Source organism: Lygodium microphyllum, chromosome 12 (assembly GCF_053477565.2).
Source record: "Lygodium microphyllum isolate KBCC chromosome 12, Lygodium_microphyllum_v1.1.10, whole genome shotgun sequence".
NCBI lineage: Eukaryota > Viridiplantae > Streptophyta > Polypodiopsida > Schizaeales > Lygodiaceae > Lygodium > Lygodium microphyllum.
In genome coordinates, this window is record NC_141146.1 from 154936406 (window position 1) to 154958953 (window position 22548).

The following is a 22548-nucleotide window of genomic DNA, read 5'->3' on the forward strand; positions in this document are numbered from 1 at the left end:
GAACCCTAATCCCTAATCCTAAACCCTAAACTCTAACCCTAAACCCTTAAATCCTAAATCCTAACCCTAAATCCTAAACCCTAAAGAGCCAATGAAAGGCCACTAAGATAAAGGGCACCCGGTTTGGCATTCTACTTGGCCCAAAAGGCACTGGACCTTTCGACACCCGCCCGACACATAAGCCGACCTACCACACGGGCCACCCACGGACCAGCTCAAAAGGCGCCCACTGTAGGATTGTCGCCCTCTACATGGGCCACCCGATGAAACGGGTCGCCCAGTACGAAGGACGGACACCCGACATAAAAGGGCACCCGCACGTGCCCGCCCGGACCACCCGTAAAAGGGCACCCGCACACGCTCGCTTGGACCACCCGCCAATGGACAACCGCGCCCAAATCACCTAGGCCCCAGCCCTTTCCGCGTCACCCTGGGATCTTACCACGTCAGCCGATGATCGCCCATGTCAAAGGCTCGTCCCCGCCATACCACTCGAAGATCCTGTCGTGCCCACACCACGTCAAAATGGGCTCGTGCCCATTAAAACACCACGCCAACATGGACTTCCAGCAAGGCGACACATGGGAGCAACTGTAAGACTGCCGCCACCCCGTCCCAGTCTCACGCCTTCACTCTCGAATACACCACCTCCTGCACCCTTAACCATTAATCATCAGCCTCCCTAAATTCTATGCGCCCCAGAATCTCATCTGATAGCATAGTTAAGGGTCGAAACCAATGTATTCCCCCACTAATTGTGGGATTAACGGCCATAAGCCTTCCCGCCACAACAGCCACCACACCCATAGCCACCCTGTGTGTACATTCGTATAAAGCCCATCTTATCTTCTATGGCCAATACCCTTTTTTCCAAAAGAAGTCCCTGATGAGTGACCGAAAGGTCACCAAACGCGTTGGAACCCCCATCTTCTTTTTTTAATGGAAATCTTTTTTAGCCCAGGCTTTACCTCTTGTACACACACTCCATATTCCATATTCTGAGTCAAAATCGCATACACAACTCAGCATATCTCCTCTCTTCTCCACGCATCACTCCTAGCTCTCCTCTTTAAACCTTAAATTTAAACCTTAATTTAAATCTTAATTTTAAACCTTAATTTAAACACTAAATCCTAAACCCTAAATTGGTTGTGAGAATTTAGGGTTTAGGGTTTAGGGTTTTAGGATTTAGGGTTTAGGATTTAGGGTTTAGGGTTTAGGGTTTAGGGTTTAGGGTTTAGGGTTTAGGCTTTTTTCCAATTCACCTTGCTCTACACATCGGCTACCAAAAATTTAGAAAATTATGTTAGAATAATAACCAATTGAATAATTGCAGCTAGCCACATAAGTAAATTAATTTGGAATTCCATACAATAATGAAATCACGAAGACGTTAATATTCGTTTGGATAAAATGGTATCACCCACGTTCACACTTGCATTGACGCCCGAAAAGGATAGGTGTCCCTATCGACCTTCCGCCTAACACAATTCTTAGGAATGTGTCCCGCATTAACGGAGAACCATTTAAGGTGCTCATCCCGCCAACGTACACACAAAGGAGAACCATTTAAGGCACTCATCCCTTTGCGTAGATGCCACCTGGCAACATACCCCCGGGGTGGGATAGCAATTGTCCTCAATTGCTATTGGCTGGATGTGGAGACGATAAATTGGAAAAATGTCGCAAATCACGAGCATGCATCCATTGAGCTTCCTCAACAAGGTGATTGTGGAATTTGACAAGATAACAATGATAAGTATTTCCAGTTCTAGTGGTCATATAGTCAGCATCGATAATTGTTTCAAGGATTAGGATTTCAAGGTCATCTGCAATGAAGGGTGATGAGTCATAAACAGGGTGAACAAGAAGAGAACCTTTGAAGGGACATAAAAGACTAATGCAAAAAGTGTTGTGGATTTTTCAATGATGAGATAACTCTAATTTATAAGCATTAGGATTAATACAATGGAGAATTTTAGAAGGTTCATAGAAACGAGGAACTAATTTTACATTCGGGTTCTTTTCTACACTATGGAGTCTACATTTTTTAACATGTAACCAAACATAATCTCCTTCTTTATAAATCATGGCTTGCCTCTTTTTATTCGCTTGTTTCACATATGATTGTTGGGCCTTTGCTAGCATTTGTTTAACTTGCTCATAAATACTTGAATGATTTTGAATCCAATCATCAATAGAAGGTATTTTCTGTGCTAGACGAAATGTGGAAGTTGGCAATTTGTGACCATAAACAATTTCAAAAGGTGCCTTTTGTGTAGCAATGTGAGTGGTATTATTGTAAGCAAAATGTAGAAGGTGCAAATGATTATCCCATGTGGCTAGAGAAGAAATTGTGTAAGCACGGATTAAATCCAAAATTGTGCTATTTGTGGCCTCTATTTCACCATTAGTCTCTGGATGAAATCCAAAGCTAAAATCAATCTTAGTTCCTAAGTTAGAAAACAATGTAATCCAAAAATTATTACAGAATCGAGGATCTCGATTGGACACAATAATTTTCGGCAATCCATGGTGCATAAAAATATGCTTGAGAAATAAGTTAGTGGCTTGTGCAGCACTTAAGATCTTTTTACAAGCAATGAAGTAAGCCTGTTTACTAAATCTGTCAACTATGGTCCATATCATATTATTATGTGAATAAGTTTGTGGTAAACCTGTAATGAAGTCCATAGAAATCTACTCCCAAGTTGAATTAGGGATAGGTAATGCAAGTAATAAACTATATGACTTACCATGATTTTTTTAATGCATTGATATACAATGCATTCAGAAACAAAATTAGAGACATCACATTGCATATTTGGCAAAAAAAAAAACCTTCTTGTAAATTTCTAAGTGTGGAGATAATACCACGATGTCCCATATAAGGAGGCTCGTGTACTTTTTGCATAATGAAATGACGAAAAGGATTAGTAATACATAACCTTTTTTTCATAAAACAGAAAACCATTGGAAACAGAAAAGTTATTAGTAGAGATCCATTGATTGTTAGATAAATTTACCCAAACATCATGAAAATCGGGATCTTGAAGATAAGTATTTTTCATTATGTCTAACGAAGAAGTAGAAGTGACAGAAATATTTTTTAATGATGACCTACGCCTAAGTGCATTGGCTACTACATTTTCCTTACCTGGTTGATATTGAATGAGTGGATGAAAGGATTGAATAAATGATGCCCACTGTATGTGTCTATCAGATATTTGTGGTTGTGACAATAAATTTTTAATACTCTGCTGATCGGTTTTAATCATAAACTTCGAACCCATTAAATAGTGCTTCCATATGCGCAATGCATGAACTACGGCTAATAATTCTTTATCATATGTACTATATTTAACTTCAGAAGGTTTCAGTTTACAACTAGAGTATGCTATAGGGTAATTATCTTGCATCAATACTACACAAATGCCAAAACCACTTGCACTAGTAACCACAAGAAAGAATGGTCGATTGAAATCAGATAACTACAAAACTGGTGCATATGTGAGTGCATGCTTAAGTATTTCAAACGATCGTTGTTGGATGTCACCCCAACAATAAACAAGACCTTTCTTTAACAAAAGAGTTAATGGTCAAGCAAGCAATAAAAAGTTTCTAATAAATTTTCGATAAAAGCTAGCTAGTCCTAGAAATGAACGAACTTCATGTACATTTTTAGGTGTTGGCCAAGACTTAATTCCTTCAATTTTATGTGGATCTACGTGTATGCCTTTGACAGACATGATATGACCTAAATATTCTATTTTAGATTGAAAGAAAGAGTTTTTGTCAGGGTTAGCATATAGATGGTTTTGCTTTAATAAACTAAATACTAAATATAAATGTTATTCGTGTTCTTTTTCAGTTTTTCTGAAAACAAGAATGTCATCGAAAAAGGCTATTACACAATGCTGAAAATGAAAAAATATTCTATTCATCATTCTACTAAATGTAGTTGGTGCATTAGTAAGTCCAAAGGGCATTACTAAGAATTCATAATGTCCAAATTGTGTACAAAAAGCTGTCTTAAAAATGTCAGGAGTAGACATATAAACTTGGTGATATCCTAATTTTAAATCAATTTTACTAAACATTGTTGCTCCTTGTAATTTATCTAGAAGGTTGTCTACTCTAGGTATTGGATACCTATTTTTAACCGCTATTTTATTAAGTGCTCTATAATCTATACATGCGGTAAGTTTTATTTTTTAAAAAACTAATAATACAGGAGCTTCAAAAGACGAACTACTTGGACAAATTAATTTTCTACTTAGAAGTTCTTTAATTTGCTTCTGAATCTCTTTCTGTTTTAATTGGTTAGCTTTGCAAGGTGGTTGACTACCAGGAAGTAAATCAATTTGGTGGTCTTTGGGTTGTGATGGAGGAAGCTATAAATGTAAATCATTAGAAAAATAATCAAAAAAATTAGCAATAAAATGATGTTGCTTTGGAGTTAGTTCAATTTTCGTAACATCAACTTCATTAATCCATACTAAGAAAGCTTTTGATTGTTTACGCAAAGCTCGCTTCGCCTGTGTATAACTAATAATTGGAAATAATTTGGTTTTTGTTAACCCTTCGAGTAAAATTTGTTTACCTTTGTGCTCAATGTGCATTGAGTGTGTGTTGTAATCTATATTGGGGTTGAATTGGTGACGCCATGGCATTCCTAGAATTTCGTCAGCAAATTGCAAAGGTGCTACTAAAAAAAATTCAATTTTCCTTATAAGATCCAATAAAAATTTCTAAATTATGAACTTCTTTAGTACCATTATATCATTGTCCTAGAAATGCAGCCTTAACTTTATAGGCAAATGGAATAGTTTTGAGTTGTAATTTTCTAACTACTTTTTTTGAAACAAAATCATGAGTGCTTCCATCATCATGCAAAACAGTCATATCATTATTATTGATTTTACATCGCATCTTTAATAAGGCATGCATAGAAATTTTACCAGAAGGTCTTCAGGTTTGTTAGAATTTTTGCCCATAAGTGTAGCCTCATCGAAGTCGGACATTGCTTCAAGGTCCTCGTTGGATTCTTCAGCTCTAAGAAAATTCAGACGCGCCATGGGTTTCTTCCAATCACGGGTGTTGCCCATGGGACAACAACTCGCAATATGACCAAGACGCTTACAATTATAACAAATTACATTTTTGGAAATGGCATTGGAGACACTTGGGTTAACATTTTTAGGTTCACCAGATTTAGGCAAATTTGAAGGTATATTGGGAGGTTTAGAATTGGAAACTGATTGACTATGATTATTAAGAACATTTCGCATACATGACCGTCGGTTAAAACGATTCTTTCCATATTGAGAATTGAAGTTACGGAAAGAATTAAAACAAAAGTTGTTACCCATGTTGTTAGCGTTGGATGCCAGAAATTGCTTTCTAAATATAATTGCTTTCGGTATTTAGACTGCTTCTTTTCAGCATCGTGAGCTAGGGATATGGCTTCATCCAGATTATTGGGCTTGGACTTCGGCTTGGATGGATGGAATTAAGCCGGACATATACTTTCTCTTGAAGGTAGACTCGCCACTGGCTCCACCATTTGGAGTTGCAAGAGAGTGCTCCAAAATCTTTATGTATATTGAGGAATAGACTCACGTTCCCATTGCATGAATAGGTCCCATTGTTGTTGCATGCGGAGCTCGAATTGTGTAGGGAGAAAATTTGCAAGAACCTTCTTGTGAAAGTCATTCCATGTGAGAGGAGGATCAACACTTTTGCGCGTGATATCCCACCATAATGCAGCTTTCTCAGTAAAATAATGAGATACACATTTAACTGTATCACCTTCTGAGTATTTCTCATTGTCAAAATAAGCTTCGAACAGACTTAACCATGACAGAATTTTGCGACCATCTTTAAGACCATCAAAAGAACTGAATTTGAATGTACGCTTTCTTATCTTGGACTCCTTTCGACTAGCGTGGATATCCAAAGTAGCGTTGATGGCACGAACTAGGTTGTCGTCGTTGGTAGAAATTTTAGTGGCAGGATGCTTAAGGGACTTCAGTTCTTGCTCCAGTTGTATGCGGTGTTGACGCTCTTCTTCAAGTTGCATGGATATTAAATCCATACGCTACTCCAAGGTTGGCTCAGGAAGCTATGATGCAAAGTCGAAATTGGTAGTGTTGGATGGCCCTTCGTGTGACATGATTGCTTGATGGAGAAATTCGGAGATTTAGGATGCCTTGCAAATGAAAAAACACCTTGCTTGTTGTTGAAGAATTTTGGCGTGTAAGACCAAAATTTTAAGCGGGCTTTGGACAAGAAATTATGGATGGAAGTAGGCAAGAAAGGCAGGAATTTTTAATGGGAATTTTGTGAAATTTATGAAGGTGGAAAGAACTGCGCGAGAACTACCTCTATGGAAGAGATAGTCAGCTGTGACTTGTGAAGATTTGCAGAGTCTATGTATGACATAGAGCAAGAGAAGATGAAGTTGATTATGTAAGTGATAAAAGAGGTAATGTAACTTGCTTAATAAGGCTTTAAGCCTTTAAAAAAGAACTTGACGCTTTAGGACAAAAGGATGTCGTGAATGTTGCCGTGATGGCAAAAAATGCCCCCCCAACAAAATCAAGATTGAGCTTAAGCTCTTGATTAAGCTTAATCAAAGCTTTTAATTAGGCTTTAATTAAGCTTGCCAATCACCTTAAAGCTCCAGTACTTCACGAAACATGGCGCCATGATGTGGGAGTGGGTCTTCTTCAATGTCTGAGAAAACAATAGAATTTCTTGACTGTGATAGAGAGGTTGGGGGTTTTGAAGGCTTGGAAATCCAGCCGTGTAGTTGGTTCGCGATGAGACAGACCGTAGAGTTCATTTGCAGCATAGGGCTCACCTTCACACCAAAGGGTATGCAATTGGAAGTCCAAGAGGTAGGTTGGGTTCTAATACCACTGTTGCGAGAAACGGATGTGTGGTTTGCGCATAACGAATGGAAGAAGCTCTCTCTTTCTCTCTTTTACTCATAAAATTTCATACGACTCATGAGAAATTAAAAGTAGACTAAAAGAGAGGGTAAAGTAAGATGAAGCCACACAAGATTGGGTACAATCTCCCCCCGACATGAAGTGGGCAGCTCCCTTCATGTCGTATTTAGAATAATATTATAAAATCTTCATTGCCCAAAATTTAGGCCCTTTATAATCACTCTTTGCATAAAAAGTTTGAGTGTATTGGAAAAGTGATAGAGTATTCTGAATTAATGGATGTTAGCAGTTGTGCATTCTACAACTCTCTAGAACCATTAATATTTTATTGGACATATCTTCTAAAAAACTATTTTGCTAATAAATATTTACATAGAGGCTATGCGTACACTTTATAAGAAATAGCGGTGCGTCGAATACAATAATCCAATAATTGCCAAATAAAATTTTGAGGAAATAATCTTTAAAATGCTTGCGCGTGGCGTGCCTTTCCAATTCACCTTGCTCTACACATCAGCTGTCAAAAATTCAAAAAATCATATTAGAATAATAACCAATTGATTAATTGTAGCTAGCCACATAAATAAATTAATTTGGAATTCCACACAATAATTAAATCACGAAGGCGTTAATACTCGTGTGGATAAAATTATATCACCCACGTTTACACTTGCATCGATGCCTGGAAAGGATAGGTGTCCCCATTGACCTTCCGCCAAAGACAATTCTTAGAAACGTGTATCGCATTGACAGAGAACCATTTAAGGTGCTCATCTCACCAACGTACACACAAAGGAGAACCATTTAAGGTGCTCATCCCTTTGAGTAGGTGCTACCTGGCAACAAGAGGAACATGATGCTATTTCTTTAAGTTCTTCTTCAAGATCAGGAGGAGGAGAGTTTAGAGAGGTATCAAAACACCGAGATGCATCATTCTTGGTTTGACCTTCAGGTTGAGACCGTAAAGTAACACCAAGACAAGGCTATAGAGTAACATTTGAATTCTTTTTCTTAGAAATAGGCAAAGAACCAAATGCAAGATTCTTGTGAAGATCAACAAAATAAGACTATTGAGGCTCAATTCAAGAACTAGATGTAAAATCTATTTGGTTGTCTTGAATAGCAACAGGATGAGATTGTCAGATTATAACATAAGAAGAAAAAACTAGGTACATAATTATGGTTTTCTTCTTTAAGAATATCGTAAGAACTTAATGCAAGATTCTCTTCTTGTTTTTCATGAATCTGTGGAGAAACATTGGGAGAACCAAATGCAAGATGTTCATTCTTGTCTTCAGGATGAAGACAAGGACGAACATCTTGTCTTCAGGATGAAGAGGATGAGATTGTTGAGGAATAATGGAAGAGTTATATGTAACAAGAGGAGAGCAATGTGGAACAGTAGGAGAACTGGATGTAGGACTTTTTTGTTTTTCTTTTAGATCTAGAAGTTTTCCTATACAACTAGCTTGAAGACTAACTCTATTCACAAGATCATTAAGATCAAGGAGAGTAGATCCTATAGAGGGATTGTCTAAATATTGCATACTAAAAGTAATTTTTAATGAACATTAGTGGAGTGATTAGGATAGGAGAAGGACTCAATAAGATTATTTCTTTGGAAAGATTTTCTAGATTTTGAAGAAATTTCATGAGAGGATATTTCTTCTAAGGATTCTTCAGGAACAGAGAAAGTGAGTTTTCTTAAGAGATAGTGAGGTTCAAAAAGAGAAGATACTCATTTAAGGATAGCAATAAAATTTAGATCACTAAATTGTATCTTAGAAGCTTCAGAATGCTTGGAATTTCTTGCGTTCGAATGAAGTGCATCTGCTTGTCCTCCAGAAGTAGACTTTGCTTCTTCTTTAGTGTTGGAGACACGCGAACTCATTTGACCTTGAAATGAAGCCATACTATTTGAAATGGGAGAGCTGAGATTGCAAGAGAAGATGGGAACTAGAGCCAAAACACCAACGCCACCATAGCCAAGGGCAAACACTGCAATAACATCCTTTGAAGATCTCTGATTGCAAGTGAACACACACTCTAAACCCTAAACCCTAAACCCTAAACGACAAACACAACAATAACGTCCTTTGAAGATCTCGAATTGCAAGCAAAGACACACTAGAACTCGAAAAGCTACTGGCTCTAATATCGATTTCATCCTAAATCCTAAACCCTAAACCTGAAACCCCAAACCCTGAACCTAACCCCTAACCCCTAATCCCTAAACCCTAAACCCCTAAATCCCTAATCTCTAACTCCTAAATCCTAAACCCTAAATCCTAACCCCTAAATCCTAAACCCCTAGATCCTAGACCCTAAACCCTAAACCCTCGAGTATGTCCATAGACATGTTCCTAAAACAACTGAAAAGTTTAACTTCTTTCCTTTTCTCTATCTTCTCTCTCACCCCTCACACACACACACACACACACACACACACACACACACACACAAATATGAACTCTATAGTTGGAAAATTTTTGGTATAAAGTTATGATCTATGTAGTTTCATACATAAATGAGCGCTTGGTATATACAATAAGGTTGAAATACCTAAAGGTCTTTATATATTGGAATGGCCTCCACATGTTGGTTTATCATTAGTCAAAGGTCAATATCTATTGTTATCAAACATAGAAAGTTTTCATTCACTATTATTCTAGAAAGAGACCCTTGTGTCTATGCTAATTTAATCATTGTCAACACATGATTGTGTATCAAATTCTTCAAGGACTCCATCTGTTTCGATTTGATTTGATTTTGATTGGTCTTCAAGGGAACTTGTTTCATCACACTCTATATCTGCAAACATTTCTAGTATGTCCATAGACATGTCCCTAAAATAGTAGAAAAGATTAGCATCTCTCTCTCTCTCTCTCTGTCTCTCTCTCTCAACCATACAAAAAATAAATATGATATTAATATCACCACAATATTACACATATATATTGATGTGTTGCTTTATTAACTAGACAATTTGGATTTCTTGAAGGTGCATCTTTAGAACTATTGTATTTGAAAATGGGTGTATCACAAGTTATTAACCTTGAAGAAAAATTACTACTTTTGAGGGTTGTGATGCACCATAAAAGAAGAGTGCTCTAAATTGTTGTATTTGTGAATGTCCCCATAACATGGGGAGGTTAACAATTAAAGCTCACAACTCCCATTTTGAGATTTTTTGGGCATTTTAGACTCCCTCAAGCTTTAATTTAATTGCCTACTATAAATATTAATAGCCCTGTGTAGATATCCATATTGACTAGCTATATTATTTTGATTTAATCTTATTACTATATTATTTTGGTTGTAGGTTCTGAAAGCCCTAAACCTCAGGGCTTTCCAAACCTCCCTTTCAAAAATTAAAACCACCTTCCCTCCCCTTTCTCTCAAGTGTAATCTCTCTTTTTCTCTTCCCCCTCCCATTTTTAATTAAAAGCCCCTCCTCTCTCTCTCTCCCCCCCTCACATTGTAGGGCCTAGGCTCTCTCTCTCTCTCTCTCTCTCTCTCTCTCTCTCTCTCTCTCTCTCTCTCTCTCTCTCTCTCTCTCTCTCTCTCTCTCTCTCTCTCTCTCTCTCTCTCTCTCTCTCTCTCTCATGCATAATCCATCTATTTCTTTTCCCCCTCCCCTTTTTAATTAAATTCCCTTTCCCCCCTCTCTCTCATGTGTTTAAGAGAGATATAGATAGGAAAATAAAAAAGGAAAAGAGGGTGGAGAAGAAAAGGGGGAGAGAGATAGAGAGAAGAAAAAGAGAATGAGAAAAGAAGACGAAGAAGAGAGAGAATTATAGAGAGAGAAAATATAAAATTTTAGAAAAGAGATTTTTTTAAAATAAAAGAGAATGAAGAGAGAGAAGAAGAGAAAAAAGGAAAAAAGAGAAGAGGGAGAGAGAAGGAAAAGAGAGGAGAGAGGGAAAAGAGAGAGAAGAAAAGCAGAGAGAGAGAGAGAGAGAGAGAGAGAGAGAGAGAGAGAGAGAGAGAGAGAGAGAGAGAGAGAGAGAGAGAGAGAGAGAGAGAGAGAGAGAGAGAGGAGGAGGAGGAGGAGGAGGAGGAGGAAAAGAGAAAGAGAGATGGGGGAAAAGAGAAAAGAGAAAAGCATTTTTTTAAATTTATATATTTTTGGAGAGAGAGAGAGAGAGAGAGAGAGAGAGAGAGAGAGAGAGAGAGAGAGAGAGAGAGATACAATTTAAAAGAGAGGGAGAGAAGAAAAAAAGGAAAATTAGGAGACAGGGGAGGAGAAGAAAAGGGGGCAAGAGAGAGAGAGGAGAAGAGAGAGAATTATATATAGGAAAAATATATCCAATTGGGTTAATTCTTATTAAGACACCACCTTTAGAAAAACACTAAAAGGCCTCATTCAATGTGTTGGGTTAATTCTTACTAAGATATCACCTTAAAAGAATCATCCCTTTAAAAATTAATCCCGGTTTTATGATTAGATAATGACATGGTGAGGAGGCTTGTAACAAATCTATTTATGAGGAAATCTTATAACTATTTTGAAAAAGCTTCTTGACAAAAAGGCCTTTTGGGATGCTCTTTGAGACAGTGTTCTAATATGAACTAAAAATACTTCTTCCTTTTTCATTAACTGTTGAGAAAGGCACTAAAATTGATCACTATTTTCGAAGACAATTTATAACTAGCTTTTAAACTAAAATTGATTGAGATGATAATTTCTCTTCACTAAAGAGATATACTTATAAAAATATGAAAATATGAAGACATTTGGAAATTGTATCATCAAGGTCTTAACTCTAGAAGCTCATAGAATATAGATACTAAAAAAAAAAGACTAGATAACCTTTTTTGAGAATACTATTGCTTTGTCTAGAAGGGAGCAATAGAGAAGGTGGTGCATAAGAAAGATAGAGCTTAAAGATCATTAAAACATAGATACCTCATACAAAATATTATAAGACTTATAAAGGAATATGTTTTAGACAAATCTTACTACTATATTATTTTGTATGTAGGTTCAGAAAATCCTGAACCTCTAGAGGGCTTCTTGAACCTAGCCCCCCTTTTTCAAACCTCTTTTTTTAAAATTAAAACCCATTCCCCTCTCTCTCAAGTGTAATCTCTCCCTAATTAAATCCGCATGACTTGTGTTCTACAAATCCGCATGACTTGTGTCAATTATCTAAGGTACCTACTGCCCTACAAAATATCTTAATGGTAGTTACAAAGGCCCTAAAGTTACTCTCATCCTTGTCTAGATAGAATGTTGTGTCATCCATAGATTCCACATCAAGAAGCTCCTTAACCTCAAAGTATGGGTAACCTAATACCTTTGATATGGCTCTAAAGAACGAGCTCACGACCTTTGCTACAAATAAGAACAAGAAGAGGTCACATGGATAATCCCATCTAACTAATATTTAAATGATGAATTTGTCTGTAAAGAAGGAGCTCGAGGCCTTTGTTACAAATAAGAACAAGAAGGGGGACTAGTGGATAACCCTATTTAACTAATCTCTAAATGTTAAATTTATCTTCTCACACACCACTGGTCATAACTTGGTTATTTTTTGAGAAGTAAAGAGCTGCTATTCCTTTAACCCATAATTGCTCTAGAAATCCCATCTTGAGCATTGTGCTATCTAAGAACTCCAAGTCAACATAATCATATGCCTTCTCAAAGTCAAGAAGGAGCACAATAACATCTTGGTTCCTAGATTGAGCTAAACATGTGGACTCCCAAAAAATAAAGATGTTGTCGAAGATGTTGCACTCTTAGATAAAACCTATTTGTGTGGGGTGTATAATACCTAGTATCAATGGGACTAGTCTAAGATTGATCACCTTTTCAAGGATCTTATAGGTGATTCCAAGCAAAGTGATTGGTCTCCACTATGTGATCTCTTGTTTGTCTCCACTTCCTTTGGGAAAATGGTGAATCAATCCCTCGAAAAGTCTCTTTGGTATTATACCCCTGATACCATAATTCTTGGAAAACTAAGAGGAGGCTTGCATTGATGAGATCCCAACAGCTCAACAAAAGGGATACTTGCTTGAGGACAATGTTAGAAGTGCCTTCTACAACTTTTCCTCTACAAAATGGGCCATTAGATATTGGCTCAGCTTATTTGTAATCACCTTTTTTGTGCTTTTCCATATTGTCTCTCTATTCCTCTCATAGCCTTGGGGCCTAGCAGTGGACACAAACAAAGCCTTGTACTATTGTGTAGTGACATGTCTCACCTTTGAATGGGCCATGTGCAATGGATCCATCTACTCTCTTGAGTCTCTTAACACTCTATCTAGAGTGTTTTAGCCTTGTGGCGTTTTAAAAAAAAACCGTTGATCACGTTACTAGATTAAGTCCAGAAGGAGACTCTCGCATGAAACCTATACTCTGATCTGGCCTCCTTTATATAATCAATCTCTACTTTGGGAATGTGCAACCTCTCAATTATCCATTTGCATCCAAGCTTTCTCTCAGCTCCTCTCTATAGGGCAACCAATCATGATCTAGTATATCTCTCCTTCTTTAAAAGACATTTTGTCCTCCTCACGGCATCGTCCTTGAAGAAGAAACTAATCTCCCATAGGCTCTCATCCAAGTCGCTAAGTGTGCATCCAATCGAGAAGGGTCAAGATCTCTAAATCTTTGTGACTAACTCTCTGAGATTGTCCCCAAACACAATATTAGTGAGTTTCCATTTTTTGAATACTAAAAAGGTGGTACCCGGACATCATGCCCATAAGTTTCTCAAAACTATATGATGTAACCTATCATTGGAAAGTGCCTGAAAAATGGAATCTGTTGAGCTATAGACCGCTCAATTTGGAGTTATAGTATTCAAGTTATGACAAATCCAAAGATTTGACCACGTGTCCTAAATTTATCGGAAATTCCCATATTCCCCAATATGATGTTCCCATTAAAGAAGTGCTATAGAATATTGACACTATTGCCACCCCTATGGGAAGACCAATCATCAATATAAAATTGGTTGATCTCCTACTCTCTTATATCTCCTAGAAAACTAGAGCAAGTCTATGGACTGGACAAACTCTATTGTGAACCATGGGTCCTTGCCTCTCATCTAGAATAAGAGCTCCTCCAAAGTAGCTTACTCTCCTCCTTTAATAGTTTTAGCATATCTGGCTCCTCAAGGGATTCCACCATAGTAAAGTTCCCCCCTACTATCCAATGATGTAATGGAGACTAACTAAGGGTAGGCCAAAATTATATCCTATCTTCTTGGCCATTCGAGGCATAAATGATCTATAGAGAGCAACGAGACTCCTCCACTCTCATTAAGAGCCACATACCTCTCCTTGAAATCACAATACCTCTCCTTGGAATCACAATACCCTAGTCTTATACTGAATGGATCCACTACTCTCAATGCATATGCATACTCTAGCGTATATATCTATATCTCCCATGGCTGTTATCCAATAAGTGTGACTTTGACCTAGCAGTATCTTCCTACATCATTGAGATAGCCTCTCTACCCAAGGATGGTGCTCATGCAACATGAGAAAATCAATCGATCCTCCCACTAATGCTCTGTGCAAATATCGACTCATGAGGCTTTGGCCATGCTTGAAGTGTCATCCTCTGAAGCCTCATACATTCCATATCCTCATGGAGTGCATCTCACCCTCCCAAACTAGCATGGCTCTACCACCCATGCATGTCTCTATTGTCTCCTAGAATACACCCTCTCATTGTCCTCTTTGCTAGCTCTGTTGTAGAGTGTAATGGGGGGAAGTACTCAAGTATGTGTCCAAGTCCTCTACCTCCTGGTCACTCTCGTGTGCCTCCTCAACCTCCCCAATCTTTTAGATGTTAAGTACTTGATATGGAATTAGCTCTAAGATCTTCATCTAGTGAGTTGAGAGTCTGGGAGATGATGGTGCATGCGCAACTTGCTACATCACCTTGATTAGGATGGTGTCACTACCTCTTTGGACTTGTCACATCTATCTATGGTGTTGCTCTATAAATGAAGGGATGTGGAATCTCTAGCTTTTTAGTAACCAAGAGAGTGGTTGTGGAAGCTGTAGGAGATTGAGATGGCACCATATGGATTGGTGGTGAAAGGATCTTAACCACTTTCCATGGTCAATTTGCGTGTATCAGCTTTAGGCCTCTCTGCTTGTACCCCTATCCCTCATCTACACACTCTCGCTATATCATCGGTGCTATCTCCTACTTTATCTAGCATTGCACTAGCTCTGGCGCTCTGCATCATTCCTCCTTCATGTCCTAGGTGTAGCACCTCCCTTATCTTTGAATGAGGTCTAGTGCTATCGAGTCTTGGGGCACTCTGCTTATAACATGTCCAATCATCTTGCAAGTGAAGCACTGGGTTGGGAGTCTTATGTGTGTGACAAGTTGGGTGGGAAAACCCCCATGGATAAAGGGAAACTTGATGGTCGAGGGAGATTCCTCAAGGAAGGACATAAAGGACTCCGTTGGAATGATAATGTGAATATATGGGTATTTGTGTGGGCCTTCTGAGACTACATCTACAAAATTTCTCTCTCATGGGGGAATGTGCTATCAATGTCAGGAAGGTATGGCATGAAGAAGCAACTATTCCACAAGGGTACCACTCATGTGACCGTGGCTAGGGTGTCAGTAATAGTTGATTAGATGGATTCCTTGAGAATATGAATGGATAAGAAATTTCCAACCAATTTGTAGGCCAAACAAGATGCCTCAACGGCTGTTACTCTATCCCTAAGTGCCAACTCTATGTTGAGAATGAAGCAAATTAGCACAAGAATGCATCAACCATGTGTGTGTGTGGGGCTACACTAGAGCCCCCTTGTGGTGGTGATGGAGAGCTGTGGCTGTAATCTCTTTTGACACACTAGTTCCATGTTACTATGGTGTTGACTATGACTGGACAATTGGTATTAAGCTCTGCTTGGTGATTTTGGTACATGAGGGGGATGTGCTGAAGTAGGGCACACACTATGATTTAGATTGGGTAAGGGATAATGATTCTAGAAAATTAGTTTCTCATGATTCAAAGCAATATTGGCTATAAGATTCATTTATACTTTTGCTTTGAAATCATACTATTAGTGAGTTCAAGTCACATGTTCATTCAGGGGTTACTATTAAGTAGAATACTACTGTGTAACTTTTGTATGAATACCTATAACAAGTGTTGGACCTTTGGCTAAAAAGGACTATTTTCTCTTACTTTCATTGAGAGAATGAAACATATCATATATATGTTTCAAATCTATTGGAATATTGATTTTATTTAGTTGTGTTTATGTTAAAGTTCAACTTTCTTATCATCTACTACTATAATACGTGTTTGGCTTAGCCAAGAAAAGAACTAAATAGTCATCTTGATAGCTTAGTGTATGCTTATAAAATATAGCTAACTAAGTCGTACCTTTCTTCTTTCATTGGATGATTTTCCAAGTTAGTCCATGAACTAAAGATTTGCCCTGAATCTATTTGATCCAGCATTGTCTTAACCTGAAGTTCATGCAAATATCATTACTTACTACACAAATCATATAATAAAATTTTGATAAACAATTTATGGATTACCTTCCAAGCTTGAATTGCTTGTAGTTTTGCATGTATATATCGTTCCAAAAATATAAGTTGTTGTAATGAGAATGATTTGTTTGGATGCCCTTCCCACACACTACAAATAGTTTGACCATGTTAAGAGCATAATATGTGCAAGTTTTCCAAAATTTGACAATGAAGAAGCAAGCATAAAGCAATCATCAAAGTAACTCTTATATTCATGGATGGATTGATCCTTATATGGAGGCCAAGTGGAATGATGGATTCCGAAGTATAACTAGAAAAACATATATTTCAAGTGCATTTTACAAGGGTCATACATCACACACACACTCTGTGTGTGTGTGTGTGTGTAGAGATGCATATGGACAAACAAACATAATATTTATATGTATACAGATGCATATGGGCAAACAAACATATATTAGTGTGTACAGATGCATATGGACAAACAAACATAATATTTATATGTATACATATGCATATGGGCGCGCACACACACACACACACACACACACACACACACACACACACACACACACACACACACACACACACACACACACACACACACACACACACACACACACACACACACACACACACACACACACACACACACACACACACACACACACACACACACACACACACACACACACACACACACACACACACACACACACACACACACACACACACACACACACACACACACACACACACACACACACACACACACACACACAAGCGCCATGTGCAACTATCCAACAATTTGACTAAGTACTACGATCCTAGACAAATATAATTTTATAAAATGATCCATTAAGTCTTTAAACCTTTATTTTGCAATGTTAGGCTTATAATCCTTCAAACATTAGAGCAAAAACATATACCTCAAGCAACACTCGGCTTTATGAATGATTCGTCGTAATTCTTGTTCATGGAATTGTAGCTCCTAGAGAAATTTGTAACACTTCTCTAAGCACAATATTGTGACCAATAAGACATGAAATGCCAAGAAGCGGCACAAAATGAGATCTATTCTTACCAATAGGTATCTTGCATCAAAAAAGGATGTATTGGTTTTTATCCAGCATCATGTGTGTTTAAGACCCAAGACCATTAGTAAGACATCATTTGATATTTAAACAATCTAACTATAATTCAATGTGCGAGTAGATAACTAGGATCTAGTCATGAATATACCTCTCAGTTTGTGGGTCACGGAGTTGGTAGCTTAGTTTGTGAGCTGCTGCTAGAAGAATCTAATCAAAAGAACAAGAGATATGAGTGGTTAAACTTTTGTATAGGCTTTGATATTTGTATGATTGATGAAGCAAATAGAAAGAGATTTAATGAAGCACTTTTATTAGCTTCCATTTACCTCTTCTTGTTCTATCTTCCTTGGCAAGTTGTTTATCTCAACTTCATTTGATAACTTTTGAGACTGACTGTAGAACCAAAAGAAACTTGCAACAAGACCAATACAAAGTCTACACGAAGTTTCAAATAAAGAAATTCAAAACCATGCTTACTTTTTGTCGCGCTCTTGCTTTGGTAAGCTTGCAAATTTCACAAGGACATCTTCTACAGGGCTGCAACGTATCATAAAACGATAAGATACTTATCACTAAAATTGTAAGATACTAAAAGAAATTACTTAGATTTGCATGCCACGATCAAGTACATGTGAATATATGTGAGTAGGTAAAAGGAGGCTACAATGTCTCCATTCACTATTGTTTTTAATGGCAAAATTTGATGCAATCAAGTACATGCTTAATATATGTGAGTGGGCAAAAGGAGGTTGCAACGTGTCCATTCACTATTGTTTTTCATGGTAAAATCTAATGCACTACTTCAACACACTAAACAAAATTTTGAAAATTAGTTATAGAGATTTTGGCACTTTCCACATACTTTAGAATCCTTTCTCATGCATGTTGGCTAAAAAATAAATGTGGCTATTGGCAATAAAGCTCGTTTAAAAATGGACAAGAGTAGTGAAGTTTTGTATTCTTCATCCGAATAGTACATGCATTGTAGCATCTGTTTACCCAAATTAGCTAATTTTGTCTAAGTTGAACTAATATCTTCATGGTCTAAAAGTATTTGAATGTCATTGAGTTGAGTTACTAATATCTAGCTACCGTGCCTAAAAACTATGTTACAAATAGAATGTGGTGTGTGAAATATTATGGTATGGGCTTGTTGCTTGAGTGGTGCTTTTGAGGATACATTTATGATATAATACAAGCATTAACAACACAATAATGTTGATGCATGATGCTTTATGTACTTACACAAGAAATTTTGGACAAATTTCCAAATTGTGGATTCTGACAACATCATGAGCTTCTTGTTTGAGTGGTGCTTTTGATGATACATTTATGATATAATACAAGCATTAACAGCATAATAACGTTGATGCATGATGCTTTATGTACTTACACTATAAGTTTTGGACAAATTTTCGCTATAATTTCCAAATTGTGGATTCTGACAACATCATGAGCTTTTGCAAAGGGGTTGGACCTCATACTTAGCTAGGTGTGGTTAGGATAGTGGGACGTGTCTCCAAACGTGCTTGGTTAGGACTTTAGTTTAACTTAAAGCAAGAAGCCCATGGCGTGGAGCAATATAAAGGGAAAGCAAGAGAAAATATCCCCTTTTGTCACATGGGAAAATGTCAGAAACCGCTATTGTGGCCCTTTTGTTTCAAGGTATTTGGTTTCAAAAACTTGACAACGCTCATGTATCACAATCCATGACACTATTCGATCGGTTCTGGACAGTGATTAATCTTTTCTGTTAGGAGCCATGTCTAGTCTTCTTTTCTTCGTATATCCAATTGCTCTCTTGAATATCCAAGAAAATTTTAGCGTATGTGATTGATTAGACAGACTATGAATGTACCTTTGCCTGCCGGAGAAGTAGGTAAGGTCTCCTGTAGGGGAAAAGAGGATGAGAGCCATGTCGATGTCGCAAAGCACAGAGAGCTCGTAGGCTTTCTTGAGGAGGCCGTTCTTCCTCTTGTTGAAAGTAACACGACGGCTCGATTCCTTGTGGATCTTCTCGATGGGAATGGGCTTCTTCCCCATGATTATCAATCATCTATCTTTCTCTCTCAATTGGTCGCGAGGAGAAAGGGGGATTCTTAGGAAGAAAGAGTGCCTTCTCACCCGGCCCTTTTCGGAAGGCACAAGAGAACTTTTAGGGCCAAAAATAGAGCATCTTAATAATCATACTTCGTGCATTTCCGAACCTTTGCAGAAATTTTAAAAGTTCTGAAACTTTGCTAAATTTCATCTCACGGGATTTACTGCTCACTGCAGAACGATCTCCTTCATGCTTACCCGTGTAGTCAGTCCTTTACTTTATCATAAGTGTCCCTTTGTACCTATAGTGGGGGTACCTTCTACTTGAGGCTTGGCTCTCCTTGGGCGCGTTGCAGCATGGGGCCCTAGTGCGTGTCGCTTGGGTATGGTTAAGTGGCTGGGGACTCCCACCACGAATAGGTGAGCGGGGATGGTGAGTGCAAACAGTGAGAGTGAGGGGGATAGGTAGTCTTTTTCATGGGGCGAGAGGTGAGTGGGGTGTTGTGCTACCGTGAAGGGTTTCGGGGATGCGTCCTTGCATAAGCACAAAGAAATATCAAGTGATATGAGGGATTCCTTGCCCGATGGGGGGAGGTAACATGGTGGACTGCTGAACCGCATCGGCGCTGGGCCGTGTCGCATTACCGTGCCGTGTCGACCTCCGTGTCGTGTTACCTTGCCGTGTCGACCTTTGTGTCGCGTTAGGCTGTGCCGTGCTGTGGTGCTGTGACGAGTTGGGGAAAGCGTGTTATGTTGTGCCATGCTGTGTTATGGTGTCATGTTGAGTTCCAAGGGGCGTGATACGTCGTGTTATGCCATGTTATGGTGTCGGGGCATGTTGACATGATTTTTGGAGTTTATCACACTTGGTATCAGAGCTGGACCCTCGTGACGCTGTGGTGATGTCCTGAGGCGAGGGGGGATTAAAATATTCAAAAAATTAAAAAATTCAAAAATTCAAAAAATGGAAAAAAACAAGAAAAGTGGAAAATAGTGAAAAGTGACCAAAAAGAAAGGGAAAAAGCACGAAACGAAGCTAAAAAGTGTAGAATTGAGAATTTGTATGATTCAAAACACAAAATTTTGGCAAGATGGCATGATTGTGAGGATGAACGCAGGATTCTATGCGCAACAAAGGTGAAATGGCTAAAAAGTGGATACGGATTTTCAAAGGGGGAAGAGGAGGATTTGGAAAGGAGGTTGAATAGAGTAAAAGCCAAACAAGTTGAGTTGAAAGGAGAACTGCAGGTGCTGAATGGCAGGTTAGAGGAATGGTACGAAGATCACAAAAAGGATACTAACCTTGAACTGCGGTAGTTGGAACAACAATTAAGATTGGAGATCATTGAAGAATATGGCGAGATAGTGGCGCAAGGGAGTATGCCCGATGAGAAGGAAAAAAGTATGAAACCCCATGCGAATAAAAAAAAACCAAGCGCTAAAATGCAAAAGATGTAAACTGAAAATGAGTCAGATAGTGAGAGTAGTGAAAGTGAAGTGGAAAAAGGAGAAAACATGTGTGCTGCAATAGAGGCCCAGTTGGCAATGGCTGAAAAGATGATCTCGAGGGGACAACTGAGTCATGCTCAACGTATAAACTTACTGCAGCTGATGAACACATTGAGAAAAGGGTTGGTGGAGCGGAAATGAGAATGTGGAGTAACGACAAAGCCACCAGATACCTTAAGTGAGTCAGATGACGAATCAACAACTGATGAACTGACTGCATGTACAGATGAGATTTACTTGAATGAGCAGATAGATTGGGAGGCCGAAAGACGAATACGGCAAGAAATGATGTAGGATGCGCAACGGATGGAAATGGAAAGGGCTCTAATAGAAAACGATCCAAGCCAATTTGAAGATGCGATCGAAGAGGATGAAATGTGCGGGGTGAGTCAATGGAGAGAAGAGGAGTGGGGGGGGAATGAGCCCTACCACGAATATTGTGACCAACCCGAAGAAGCCTACTTTGGAGATCAAGAAGAGATGTTTGAAGAGGGTAGGTGGGAAGAAAGGAATCAAGAATGGGCTCCAGACTATTATGCACAATCTCAAAGATCCGAGCATGAAGTACAGGACAACGATTGGCGCCAAGGGGAAGAAGAGGAGGCCTACGGGCCATATTCTTATGAAAGCGACCACGAAATATGCCAAACGGAGCAATGGTGGGCCGATAGGCCATATGATGAGGAGCAACTTGAAGAACTCATAATGGAGCGGGCGAGTATAAACAAAACCGTGGTCATAGAGTCTCCAGGAGGACAAGAGGAGGCCTGCGGGCCGGGTATCATGTTTGATGGAGTTCTTATTGAAGATTGCATGGAAGAGGAGATAGTCTACAAATCAAATCTTCTACCAGATGGAGTGATCTTAGAGGAGCGCGAAACGGGGAATGAGGGCGAAAGAGACAGATTTCAACTTGAAATTCCCAATGAATTTGAAGCGTACAGACCCGATAATAGCAGGAATGAGGAAGTGGATGATCTTAGCACCGAAGACTCCTACACCTGGAGGGAGTATAAAGAAATCAGGGCAGATTATTCAGAGACTTCTGCACCTAGGGGGAGTATAAACAATCTAGGACAGGATGGGCTGGAGGCCCTGATTTGGAAGAAAGGGATGAGGATGGCACAATTGTGATAGTTTGGTGGAGGATGTAGATAGTGAGACCAGTGGGATGTGTGATGACGAGAAGGGTTGTGCAGAAAAGGGGTAGAGACAAAGGCATGTGCTAAGGAGCAAATTGAATCTAACAGTGCTTCAATGTCTAGGGTGGAGGGGGAGATGACGGAGTCGACTCCAAAACCGCAAAAGACTAAGGTAGTAAGAAAGGGGAATCATGTACACTTTAGTGAGGAGGTACAAATACATTCTTATAGAACCAATGAGCACGAAGACGGAACTACATCGGCTGATTCCGAGGGAGACAAGCCCTCATACAATAGAGAAGACAGGGGTA

At 38.7% G+C, this 22548-nt stretch overlaps 1 protein-coding gene across 2 annotated transcripts; it reads right to left on the reverse strand.

Annotated features, from left to right (window-relative positions):
* Positions 1-9455: 9455 nt before the first annotated feature.
* On the reverse strand, positions 9456-19805 carry LOC148028469 (agamous-like MADS-box protein AGL3). 2 transcript variants are annotated; one of them, XM_087689061.1, is made up of 7 exons: positions 19405-19805; positions 18024-18083; positions 17873-17939; positions 17695-17753; positions 16501-16600; positions 16340-16425; positions 9456-9802 (listed from the first exon to the last, which is right to left on the reverse strand). In XM_087689061.1, exons 1-7 carry the CDS (start codon positions 19587-19589, stop codon positions 9655-9657), a joined length of 705 nt encoding a protein of 234 aa, XP_087545187.1. In that variant the 5' UTR covers positions 19590-19805; the 3' UTR covers positions 9456-9654. The 2 variants fall into 2 exon arrangements, with proteins under 2 accessions (XP_087545187.1, XP_087545188.1); XM_087689062.1 differs by lacking the exon at positions 17873-17939.
* Between the last annotated feature and the right edge of the window lie 2743 nt (positions 19806-22548).

Bases quoted from the DNA above. Each gene is read 5' to 3' on its own strand.
- LOC148028469 (XM_087689061.1), bottom strand. From the start codon at position 19,589: ATGGGGAAGAAGCCCATTCCCATCGAGAAGATCCACAAGGAATCGAGC. The intron at 18,084-19,404 runs GTACATTCATAG...GATACGTTGCAG, and splicing joins TACTTCTCCGGCAGGCAAAG to CCCTGTAGAAGATGTCCTTG. The intron at 17,940-18,023 runs GTAAGCATGGTT...TTGGTTCTACAG, and splicing joins AAGCAAGAGCGCGACAAAAA to TCAGTCTCAAAAGTTATCAA.